Genomic DNA, 13,762 nt, shown 5'->3' with positions numbered 1-13,762 from the left:
TAAATCAAACAAGATTTCTCAATTACTTAGCATATTTAATTGAATTAACACCAATAGTAATCTTACAATTCTATAAAAGTCATTGCAGCCTAATAAACAAAAAGCTAATGCAAATAAAACAACAGCAAATTACAGATGTTTTTTGACAAAACATATCTAAATATAAAACTGGTGGAAATACCACAGTAATATAAACAATGGTGCCAATGTTGTAGCTCAAAAATGCTACCAATAAGTAATATAATCTCCTAATTCAACATTTATACCACAATTATGTAAAAGTATTAATTTATGTTTAAGATTAAACATTACTTCTTTTATAAATAACTATTTTATTATATAATTATATTATTATAATAACTTAATACTACTACTATTTTGTCCACAACTGTATGTGTGTTGTGTGTGTGTGTGTGTGTTGTGTGTGTGTGTGTGTGTGTGTGTGTGTGTGTGTGTGTGTGTGTGTGTGTGTGTGTGTGTGTGTGTGTGTGTATATATATAATATATACATTAAGTTTAAAATAAAAAAAGCTAACATAAAAGACCGGAAAAAGTATAAAAACTATAAAAAGATTTTCAAGTCAGTCGATGTACGTAGACTCCGCTGTGCTAATCCCTAAATAAATCAGTTCATAAAACAAAAGTAAAAAAACAATTAATCAAAACAAATTAAATTAGATTAAAAAAAAATTAAAAATGAAAATAATCTAAATTAAAAAAACAAAAAACATTCTAGTCTACAAAGTTGCATTTTTGTTGTTTTTTTGGAATCAAAATTTAATTAGTTTCTTCAACTATTTAAAAAAATCTTTAAAAATGATTTTTAAAAATTAGTTTGGATGCACCAAAAAATTATCAACCATCTGAAAAAATTAAAAGAAAACACAAACTTACTAACATCAATTCAAAATAGCATTTATAAAGGATTTATTGGCTAAATAATCAAATGATGAAAAGAATGAATTTTGCAAAAAAAGTATTATTTAATGTGAGTATCCTATTAAAATATAGCTTTTTGGTCTGATCCAAATTTAATTTTAAAAGGTCTGATGATACACAAAGAGTTTTGTGAAAGAGGGTGATAGAGCTTTTCATTTAAGTTGCATGAGAAAACCAGTTAAACATGGTGGTGAAATTGTAATGCTATGGGGTTGTATGGCATGGAATGGCTAAGGTAATTTAAATTTATTGATAAAACTATAAATGCTAACTTGTCTAACAATATATTGAATTGAAATCAAAAATTGGCAAAAAAAACTTAAATTGGGAAACAATTTTGTGTTTCAACAAGACATTGATCTTCTTGATAAAAACGGCATAAAAATGTCATAGCACAAAAAATCTATTGGCAGCAACATATGAACATATGAAGCATATAGCAACATATGAAGGCCACTTTTATATCAATACACCGGTATGGGCTCCCAAATTTCTGCCTAAACTCAAATTTAAAACAAATTTATATTAGCACTAAGTTTGTCATTAAAAAATTAAAATAAAACATTTCTTTATTACTTCTTATAAAAATATAAAGGTAAAACTTACAAAACTTTAAACGCCTGTTAGACGTTTACAACACCAATTTCCTTTTTGCTAAAACTTATTTTTATATTAAGGGTCAGTTTTTTAAATGAAGGTAGAACTTTAATTTCAAAAATTATTAAAATATGAACCATGTGTGCAAGTAAAGTAATAAGTGTATTTATGTGTGTGTATATATATATATATATATATATATATATATATATATATATATATATACATATATATATATATATATATATATATATATATATATATACATATATATATATATATATATATATATACATATATATATATATATATATACTTATATATATATATATATATATATATATATATATATATATATATATATATATATATATATATATATATATATATATATATATATATATATATATATATATACACACACACACACACACAGGGGTGTATAAATATATACACACACCTGTATACAGGAGCGCGCAGGTTAATTTAAATATGTTAAAAACCATTTGTATTACATCACAAAAAATTTGATCACAGAAAAATGAAACACTAATCTACATAAAAAATTTGATGTTGTTCAATATAGTCTTCCCTGGAATCTACTACACTCTTCAGACGCACAGACACTGCATTGCAGCTTTGTCGCACCATGTCCAGACACAGACTCTTTCATATGTTTGTCATAACTGCTTTAAGAGCTGCCAAATTTGGATATGTTTTGAGGGCCTTCTTTAACTCTATGAAGCCCCAAATGGCAAAGTTCATGGAATTCATATCTGGGCTATATGGTATCCACATGCCTGGCGACCACAAATGAGGAATATTCTCTTGGAGAAAGGCCATGGTTTTCTTGGCACTGTGAACAGGTGAAGAGTCTTGCATGAAGGCCCAAGGATCATTATTGAACATCTTCTTGGCCCAAGGCAACAAGTTTTTATTAAGTCAACATAAAATGTTCGGTTCACCTTGACAACAAAGACAAGTGTAGTTTTGGAGCCATCTGAACAAATACCACCCCATCACTCCACTATAATCCCACCACACCATAACTCCTATAGGCTGCTGTTGTTTTGGTATAGTCCAAATTTCCAATGGATATGTTCTTCTAGACTTGCCTAGGACTCTGTTGTTGTACTTGTTGGGTGCAGGTTTGATTGTGAAGATTTTTTTGTCACTGTAAACAACTGGAACACATGGGTGGGTTTTGAACCATTCTAGAAGCTGCTTTGCTCTTTTTTGTTATTTAACTCTTGTAGTCTCACTCAAAAGTTGCCTATTTGACTTTACAAAGCTCTTCGTACCTAATTATTTATAGATGATTCTTTGCAGGGTTCTCTTTGACACACAAACTTTTCTAGCTATGCTAGATATTGAACGATTTGGATTTCGTCGCATTATGGAGTCAACAGAATTTCGAAGCTCTTTAGTTCTTACAAATCTTCTTGGGCTTGTCTGCTATAGTTTACCATTTCCACTATTTTCTAGATTTTTGATGAGCCAATAAACATTTGAATTATAAAGCTGTCTTATCACTGCTTTTCAAATTTTGCTTTTTTTTACACCTGCTATCCACAGTTAAAAAACAAGTTTTCTTATATTTATTTTTTCCAGGCAATTAACGCCACCCATTTTTTCACTAATTTATAAAAACTGCCAATGTTTTTTATTATTAACCAAATAAGCCATCATTGATTTTCCTGCCAAATTTATTTTTCCTAAACTTGCCGACTTTTTGTGTGCAAAATTCAAATTTTTATTTTTTTCTATGATAACCTGTGCCCCATGTCTATATATATATATATACATATATATATATATATATATATATATATATATATATATATATATATATATATATATATATATATATATATATATACACATACATATATATATATATATACATACATATATATACATACATACATATATATATATATATACATATATACACACACACACACACACACACACACACACACACACACACACACACACACACACACACACACACACACACACACACACACACACACACACACATATATATATATATTAGGGTGGGTCAAATTTTTTTTTTTTTTTTTAATGAAACATGGAAATAAAGTTGCATTTTTTTGTCTCTATTAATGATATATAAAAAAATTGTAATAAAAATTTGATTTAGTTTTGCCAACTTGAAATCAAAAAATAAAAATGGCTACTGTTAAAACACGAAGTGAAACTAAACATGGTATGTTTGAATAACCTAGACCATTCCAAACAAATCAACTGCCAACTTCTGCTGATGTTTTCAAAGCATATGACTATTTATTAAAACATAACAATTGCGCAAGTGTTACTGAAAGAGCAACCATCATAGCTAATGAAATTAAAGCACTGTACAACAAAGCAAGTATTCCTACCATTGCAGTCAGCAGCTTAGTTATTTGCGTAAAGAGACTAATTAACAAAGTACATGAGCTTGGTAAATACTCTGATGGCAAGAAGTCTTCTGCAACATTTAAATCAAGTTTACAGATGTTAGACCAACTATTCGATATTTGTCTGTGTAAGTGTTTTAATAATGGTGTTTGAGAAAGGTCAGCTTGTTAGGAAAAGTAGACAAAGAAGAAACAATTAAGCTGCAGAAGAGAGAAAAAAGAGGAAGTAAAACATGCAATTTACCGATTACAGATAAGAAATTGAAGTTTGATAAAGAAATTGATCTAAATGAAACATATTGCAGTGATAATGAACAGTCAAAATCAGATGAAGAACTTTTGCCAATTGAGATGTCAGATGATAAAGTGATATCAATTTATGAAGCGATGCCAAGTGATGAAGAGAGCAAGGTTTACAACACTAAACAATATCCTGAGTTGTGTAAGGCCATGGATAGGTGTAAAATCAGTAACAGGGATGCTTGCCTAATAGCAAATGCCATACTAAAAGATTTAGATCTTATAACACTAGAGAATACTATTGATCCAGCAAAACTTTGTCATCAGAAAAATATGTGGAGGAAAAACGAAGTTAAAAAGCACTTTGCATTGGATTTGATCGGAAGCAGGATATAACTTCTGTTAAAACAAGTGGGGTCTGATGAAATTTCAAAGAAGAACATTATGTGATGTCATTTCTGCAAAACAAAAGGTAGCTTTATAAAACACAGATTTCAGAAACACAGATGTCAATCATGTCACGCCACAAAGCAGTAAAGCTATTGATATTGCACAAGAGATATTATTGAGCATCAACAACATTAAATCATCAGACACTTTAGCTGCAGTTGTTTGCGATGTTCCTGTGAATAACACAAATCAACGCAATGGAGTAATCAGAAAATTAGAAGAAGGTCTTGGGAGAACATTGCAATGGTTGGTATGCTTGTTACATGCAAATGAACTACCTTTTAAAAAATATTTCTCCATTCTGGATGGTGGACGTTCAACAGGTCCAGCTACTTCAACAGATAAAATAGACATTGCGCTAGATTTTGATCCAAAAGATTTAGCTATTGTGAACTTTAAACATATACCTGGTAAAGTTGATTTAAGCTCTGATCAGATATACCTTCTAAAAGCTTGCTTAGCTGTTCAGCAGGGATACACTGCTTGTGATCAAATATTGTTCCTCCAGACTGCTATGTCAGGAAATCTAAACTATGCAAGGTGGCTAACAAAGGCTAATCGTATTTTACGTTTGTAAATGTCTAAGGAAAATCCTTCAAAACCATTGCATAGAATTACAAGATTCATCGTAAATGTTTATGCCCCATCATGGTTCAACATAAAGCGTCATTCTTCCTGCCTTGACGGAGCAACAAATTTCTTCTATCTTATAAAGCAGTGCTATGAACTAGGAAAAGAAGACTGGAAGATTCTTGAACCAGTGTTGTAAAATAACTGTTATTTTGCTCATCCTGAGAATATTCTTCTTGGAGGAGTTACAGATGAAAATGTATCAATTCGTCAGTTTTCGTATGACAAAATAATTGATGCACGAGTTACATCACAAAGTAGCAAGATATGTCTTTGATAAATCAAGCATCAAGCTTGATCCGGAAGCTTCGTCATTCATAAAGATGATCGACTAGTCTGTTGCTACCGCAACACCACCACCACTTTTATCAACTGTTTCTATTGATGATCTGCGGTAGTGGTGTAGTGGTAGAGCGCTCGCTTCATAAGCGAGAGGTTCGGAGTTCGATCCCCACCACGTCCCTGGTAGTACCGCGCTCAACTTGTTTCTCCGCGCAGCGGCCTTGTACGTCAAGGTTCGTGTTTCGGAGTTGTAGAGTTGAGAGAGGGTTATAACCACAATTAAGTAACCTCCTCTTCTGTAGTGGCCTTCTGGGCCTTGGGGAGGTGAATTAACAAAAAAAAAAAAAAAAAAAAAATCTTGAACATTTCCAGTTCCACGATGTCTTGAGTGGTATTCCATGCCATTCTCAGGCAGTTGAACATACTATTAAAGACATCTCAGCAACAACTATGAAAGTTTTCTGACACAAATCACGACATGGAATGATTTTGCAGTGTCACAAATCTCGAGCAGAATTACCGAAAATTGACTCTAAATCTGACTTCTTGAGCCATAACAAATAGCAAATAATTGAAACAATTTGCTGTTATGTGTTGCCTACTAAACTCTGACTATTTCTCCTTCAACAACTGCTTGCATTTTTTAATTTAATGTAACAAGATGTTGAGTAATGGAACATAAACCACGTGTATTTACATTATACAATTATACAGTAATTTTAATTCCCAAAGTTGCGGATCCAAGACACACTTCCATTTTATTTCAAAAGGAGTTTTTTTTATAAGTAGACAGTAATGCTACATTTTAGTATTGCTCCACAGCCCCAACTTAACATTTACATCATAATGACCCACTCTAATATGTGTATATATATATGATATATATACACATATTAGAGTGGGTCATTCACTCTAATGTATGTGTATATATATATATATATATATATATATATATATATATATATATATATATATATATATATATATATATATATCCAAATTTAACAACAATAAGAAAGAAAGACAAATATAACAGCAGAAAAAACACATTGTTTTTTCTCTTTGCTTTACTTTATTTACAACTTAGGAACTAACCTTGTAAATTTGAGATTTTGATTCATTAAAAGCATGGGCATTTTTTATAAGGAGAAATATATCTGCCTCCAACTCATTAATAGTAAGATACTGTTGGGTCTAAACAAAACAGAATATTGAAACAAGTTTAATGCAGCATATAAAATTTCTTTTTAAAGATACACGAATATATATATACAGAATATATAAAGGGTTTTTGTGATACATATTTAATCATTGATGTGTTTATTACATAAATACTGTGTTCTTATTAACATAATGACCATAAAGATCAGCAATAACATAAATGATTACTACTATCATGGTAAAAAGACACACATCATAACGTAAAAAAAAATTGTGAGAACCCAAAAATCCGTTTATTACATAATAAGTTTTTCATTTTATGAGAATATTTTTATTTTTAAGGTAGTTTTATAAAACACATATTTCAGATAGAATACAACGTTTTCAGATAGAACGCAAAGTTTTCAGATAGAAAACACAGATTTCAGATAGATATCAACAACAAAAAAAAGATAAACGAATTTACTTATATAAAATATTTAACAATATATCAAAATATTTTATATTCTAATTATAAACTTTCTGAAAAAAGATGAAAACTAGTTTTGCATAAAAACAAACTTCTCTTACAAACCTCTCTTACAAAATAAATATACCAAAACCATTAATGACTTATTTAATATTTTACAGATATTATTGTAAAATAAATATTAATATAAATATTATTAAATTTTAGAAATATTTTCAACTTTAAAAAAAACTTACTTTGATCTTTTTTTTAATAGTCTGAAAGTCAATGGGTTCACTAATTATGTCATAATACACTGGCAAAGCCTAAAAAATATTTACAATATTTATACTTATTTATTTAAACAATATTTATGTCTTCAATTAAACAATGCTGATAATATTTTAATATAATGTTTAATACTTAATTTTGCATTAAAACACAATATAAAGTAAAAGGTTTTACCAGGTCAATCTTTGATTTTAATTCACTGATGCATTGATGAAACCAGTGTTATGAACTTAAATATCAAAAAAACTTTATTTGTAACGAAACATATAATGCTGTAATCTGTTTTCAACCCAAAAACTGACAATATTTTGTGACAGCATTCCTGCAGCATTCTCAGCCAACAGAGATTAATGAAAATTTGAATTAAGGTTCTAAGGTTTAAAGGTTGAACTAGGTTTGAACCAAGCCTAGATTTTGATGTTAGTTTATTTTTGATGAATATTAATGTCCATGTACCCTCAATTTTTAGGGTATTAGTGTAATTAAAAAGTGTTTTCCTATTGTTACTAAATAATAAAAGTATTTTTAAGGTCGTTCATCACGCCAGCAACCAACTTTTTAACTGACTAGATTAAACCACAAATTAAATTAATAAAAACCACAAATATTTTCAGACAATATATATGAAATGAAAGAGCTTTTAACAATGAAATTGCAACTAAATTCATCCTAAATCTGCTGTAACCCTAGAATCTAATCTTTCAATTAGTTGCATTTGATAAAAGTTAAAATCATTTTTTTTGTTGCTGTTGTTGCGGTTTTGGTGTTTTTTTGAAAATTCAAATTGATTAATAAAATCAGCTGCAGAAATGGTGAAGAGTGTCTGGAACGAATGTCTTTGTAATATTTTGAGAACCAGATAATCTATTTTTGATAAACAAAATTTATATTCTTTTCAAATAATTTAAAAATGGTTTTGAAAAAGTTGACTGTAAACAAAGAAAATGTATTTTGTAAGTGAGAAAATTCATTTTAGACAAATGGCTTAAAGATTATAATGTTTCAATAAATTTCCTAGCAAAAAGGTATGAAGTGCAAAAGAAAACTGTCAGTCCAATCATCAAATCATGAAGTGAAGGTTGCGGATCAGAACGAAAGTGAAGAAACCAGGAAAGGTTAAATCATAAAGTGAAGGTTATAGAAAGAAAAATAAGAAACCAGGAAAGATTAAATCATGAAGTGAAAGTTGCAGATCAGAAAGTCAAGAAACCAGGAGGTTTATCAAGTTTAAAACTTGATCAAAAAGTAATCAAGGGGTTAATATAAAATCCAGAGGTCTCAGTTAAGGGTATAAAAAAAAACTGGTGTTCCTAATTCAACAATTCAAAAACTCAAAAAGAGATATGGCTACAAGACATATAGATATAAAAAATATCTATGAAAGATTGCAACGACAATTCATCTAATGCAAAAAACACAGTCAAAAACAGCTACAAGATAAGCTTATAGAAAATCAAAAGTGATCTATAATAAACGCTTTTAAATTTCAAATTCAAATGTTCAATGCTCCCAGGTCAGGAATCCTGAAAGAAATGACATCTTGCTAAAAAAAAATTAAAAAAACAAAAAATTGGCTAAAAAAATTATGGTTTGGCAAGCCATCAGTTCATGTGGTTTTTAAAACCACATGAACTGATGACTTGCCAAACCATAACTTTCTTTCCAAAGATTTTCTCTCAGCCGTTTTTAACAAAAAGAAGTATGAACTCCAAGTTTAATTAAAAGAATGTTTAAAAATAAAACTCATATTATGTTTCGAATGGATGATGATTTGCTCATTTTCTGCCCTGATTTTGCATCTTACCATTACTCAAGAAGTGCAACCAAATAATACCAACAAAAATTTGATCTCAAAAAAAATTAATCCAGCAAACACGCAACAACTTTGTCCGATTCAAAATTTTCAAACAAACATGAAACATAGGCTGTGTAAAAGGAAAAAAAAATGACAGGCATCAATCCTGTCGAATATGGGGCATGTGCATAACAAAATTTTATGAAATCACATCACAAAATTTTATCACCCAAAAGCTTATGCAAGGTGTCCATATTAATCTGAGGAATTATTTTGATTAGCCTGAAGATAATGTTTTTTGAAAGATTTACTGCAATTGGAGATAAATTTGCATTACACAATTAAAAAATCAAAACAAATCAAGTGGTTCTCAAAATATTTTCTAAAATTTCATAGATTATGGTAATTTCTGACAGTTCCAAATTCATCATTCATCCAATTTAGAAACCCTACAATACAACTTGTTTATATTTTTCTTTTCTAAACAGTATGAATGGTACATTTTAAAATTTATAAAACAACCAATATCAAAATATTCGTAATTAATTTCAAAATTATAGTAACCTTTGGATTACATCATCACATAATAATACTTTTATTAAAAAAGTAATATTTGCCAAAATTTACCACCATCATTTTTACCAATAAATCAGCAAAACAATTTTACCAATTTACATGCAAGTTTTCAATAAAAGTTCAACCTTAGTGTTGCATTCACAAAAAAAATCAAACTATTATCAAAAAATCAAAATTCATTTTGATTTTTATCTTTATCATGACATATTAATATTTATGTTGTAAAGAATGTTTTAATTATTTTAATAAGTCTAAACAAATTTAATAGTAAATTAATATAAATTAAACAAATCAAAATACATCTTTAGAAGGAAGTTTGTTAAACATCTCACAAATAGGCCTGTCGTTCTCATCAAGAATTGTGCATAAATAATCTACAATTTCTTTGTAAACACCTATCGAGTTCAAATCTAAAAAGATAACATTTTGCCCATGAAAATTTGATATAAAAGTAAATAATAAATTAAGAAATGTAAAAAAAAAGAAATTTTATAACTTTCATTTCCATATAATTATAAATATAAACTCAGTTATTTATCTATTCATTATTTAATATATACTTAAATTTAAACTTAAACAATTAAAACTTTAGGCTATCATTTTTAAGTCAATTTTTAAAGTAAAAATAAAGATTCTCACCCTAATATACCTGTGGTATATTAGGGTGAGTTAAAGTGTTTTCAAAAAAGGAAGTGCTAATTGAAATTTATGGAAAAACATTGATAGCATTTGCTGCATCACATGTGCAAAAGTTTAAGTCGGATTAAAAAGAAATTCAAAAAACAATTAAAATTTAAAAATTATTGTGTTAACAGCCTAATAATTAAAAATAATTGTTTTACTTTTTTTTTATAGTAACAATATTACCAAATTCTATTTAATGTAAAATGTAAACAGGTGTTGACATAATTGGACTTGTATACATTGGGTTATAAAGAAAAGAGCTGAACTTGACCATAAAAAAAACAACCTGATTGACAAAAAAATATTTGTAAAACAGCAACAGAACAAAACTAGTTTTACACTTGCTTGCTTTTTTTTTCTAGATAATTTCAGACTTCTAGATAATTTCAGACAATCTTGTTTTCAGTTTGTTACTTTTTTCATAAAAAATTTTGAGCCTTATATAAATATATAATGAGTAGTAGAGTAAGGAGTATACACAGAAGTGTTTGTATACACAGAAGAGTGTGTATACACAGAAGTTTGCGTATACACAGAAGTGTTTGTATACACAGAAGAGTGTGTATACACAGAAGTTTGCGTATACACAGAAGTGTTTGTATACACAGAAGAGTGTGTATACACAGAAGTTTGCGTATACACAGAAGTGTTTGTATACACAGAAGAGTGTGTATACACAGAAGTTTGCGTATACACAGAAGTGTTTGTATACACAGAAGAGTGTGTATACACAGAAGTTTGCGTATACACAGAAGTGTTTGTATACACAGAAGAGTGTGTATACACAGAAGTTTGCGTATACACAGAAGTGTTTGTATACACAGAAGAGTGTGTATACACAGAAGTTTGCGTATACACAGAAGTGTTTGCGAATATACAGAAGTGTTTGCATATACACAGAAGTGTTTGCGAATACACAGAAGTGTTTGCGATATGATCATTTGAAATTTCTGATTCTTCCAAAAATAAAAACTTCACTAGCAAAAACATCTATATAAAATCTATGAATGGTTGTTCATGGTGTTTTTATCAAAAAATCTTGAAAGACTAAGTTCTGGTTTATAAGAATCAAAAGACTTATATATTCTTTAAAGTTATAATTTAAAAATAAACTTATAACTTAATTAAACTGTATACAATTATAATTTCTCACCCAAATCTTCTTCTGGCTCATCCTTAAGAGTTGCCTAAAAACATTTATTTATAATAGTATCGAGCAATCAAATACATTACATTTACTAATCTGCTTTTTAAAATAACAACAAAAACTAACAACATATTAAACAATGCTTAAAAATAGAAACATTAATGAAACATGAAACCACACCTTTAGGGTGGTTCAAAAACAACATTGTTTTATAGCAACATTTTAATAATTATGCCTGAGTCTTCTTTTCAGTTAACAGGTATATTGAAATATTGAAAGTCAATATTGAAAGTCACTAAATTACTATTATATTTAGATAATTAATTACAAGCGACAATTAAAAAAAAATACAGGCATAAAATAATTATAATAAAAAAGGTTAGAAAACAATAAAATGAAATTTATTACTGTTAAAATTTAATAACAGTATAAGAATCACACTAAAAAAATTTAAACAACAAATAAATGGAAAAAAAAGTTTTCTTAATCTTTATAATGACCTGGCTATAGCAATCACTCGGCTACTTTTTTGCACTTAAATTTGCTAAATTTTTAAATCATACATTTTTATTCATATAAAGTTCAACTGGAATTTGAAATCACTTCGAGTTACTGAAAGTTTAAACTTTCAAGCATTAGAGTTATCGGGAGTTTACTTTTATATATTTAAAATGAAACTTTTATTTTTGATCATTAAGTTTAGAGTAGTTATTTTTTTATTTTTAAAAGCAAACATAAACAAATTATTGAACTTTAGAAACAAAATGAGCATAATTGCTAATACTTAAATCATTAAAAAAAAATTATATGAAGATTTTTATTGCTAATCAAAATAGTTCTATAAAACAGTTTATTTGTAGTTAATGAATATTTAGTAGTTAATGAATATTAATAGCAATAAAAAAAAAAAAACTTGCTTCATAAATAATAAATATTTTTTTAGAAAGTTGGATAAAAAATATTTTTTTTCTTTTAATTATTGTCTGCTATTTAATAAAAGCATTGTTTAACTTGAATGGTTAACTTCCTTGAACAAAAGCCTAAAGGTTAAAAATAAATGCTCTTAAAATTTAAGATTTAACAGTAACATAATATTAATAATATTAACAATATTGTATCTTAAATTTGCATAGAAAATACATTTTTTATTGATTTAAATGTTTTTTAATAAATATAATTATAGTCAGGGGTGGATCCAGGTCATCAAGCAAGGAGAGGGGGAGGGGGTGTAGGTTCATGGTTTTTATATTTGGTGGATCCAGACCATCCAGGAAGGAAGGGGGAGCGTTTTTTTAATTTGGTGAATCCAGACCAGAGTAGAGGAGGGGGTGGGCAATTTTAGGTTTAAATCATAAAACTTTTTTAGTTAGTTTTTTGAGAATATTAGTTTTAAACTGTTTTAATTTATGTAACTTAGTAAATGACCGGAATCGATATTTGACCAGGGCCGGGGCCGGGTTTGATAAAATATAGTTGGGGCCGGGTTTGTGACCGGGGCTGCATAAACATTTATACATCCTATTTTTTTATTCAAAATTCACGTTACATTTTGTATATATATGCATATATAAACATCATTACGATCAATCATAATCATCATTACCATCATCATCATCATCATCATCATCATCATCATCATCATCATCATCATCATCATCATCATCATCATCATCATCATCATCATCATCATCATCATCATCATCATCATCATCATCATCATCATCATCATCATCATCATCATCATCATCATCATCATCATCATCATCATCATCATCAACATCATCATCATCATCTTCTCTTTTGGCAAATACTACACCATATAAATACTAAAGTTTATATAAATATGAAAGAATATTGTATGCCAGCATCTAAATAAATAGCATACATATATGTTTATATCCATAATATGTATGCATAAAACACTTTGAGTCAAAACTAAGTCTCTCCATAACTTTTTCAATATCTTGAGAAGTTGCTTTATTAATCATTTATTATTATTATTTTTTACAAGAACATCTCTATTAAGAACTAATGTCCTTTTATTATTTCAAGAAGCCAATGTAAAAAGGTCCCATTTGATGTAAAATTATTCTTGAAGG

At 28.3% G+C, this 13,762-nt stretch overlaps 1 protein-coding gene across 1 annotated transcript in view; it reads right to left on the bottom strand.

Moving 5' to 3' along the window:
- LOC100211060 (protein polybromo-1) overlaps positions 1-13,762 on the bottom strand; it is a 55,395-nt gene that overhangs the window by 39,816 nt on the left and 1,817 nt on the right. The window contains exons 2-5 of the mRNA XM_065817535.1: positions 11,670-11,703; positions 10,133-10,242; positions 7,428-7,496; positions 6,657-6,755 (exon numbers count right to left, since the gene is read on the bottom strand). Of these exons, the coding sequence (XP_065673607.1) occupies positions 6,657-6,755; positions 7,428-7,496; positions 10,133-10,242; positions 11,670-11,703 (312 nt within the window). The remainder of the gene's footprint in view (positions 1-6,656; positions 6,756-7,427; positions 7,497-10,132; positions 10,243-11,669; positions 11,704-13,762) is intronic.

This window comes from Hydra vulgaris, chromosome 14 (assembly GCF_038396675.1).
Source record: "Hydra vulgaris chromosome 14, alternate assembly HydraT2T_AEP".
Lineage (NCBI taxonomy): Eukaryota > Metazoa > Cnidaria > Hydrozoa > Anthoathecata > Hydridae > Hydra > Hydra vulgaris.
The sequence above is the reverse complement of the archived record's forward strand: the minus strand, read 5'-3'. Positions and strand labels throughout refer to the sequence as shown.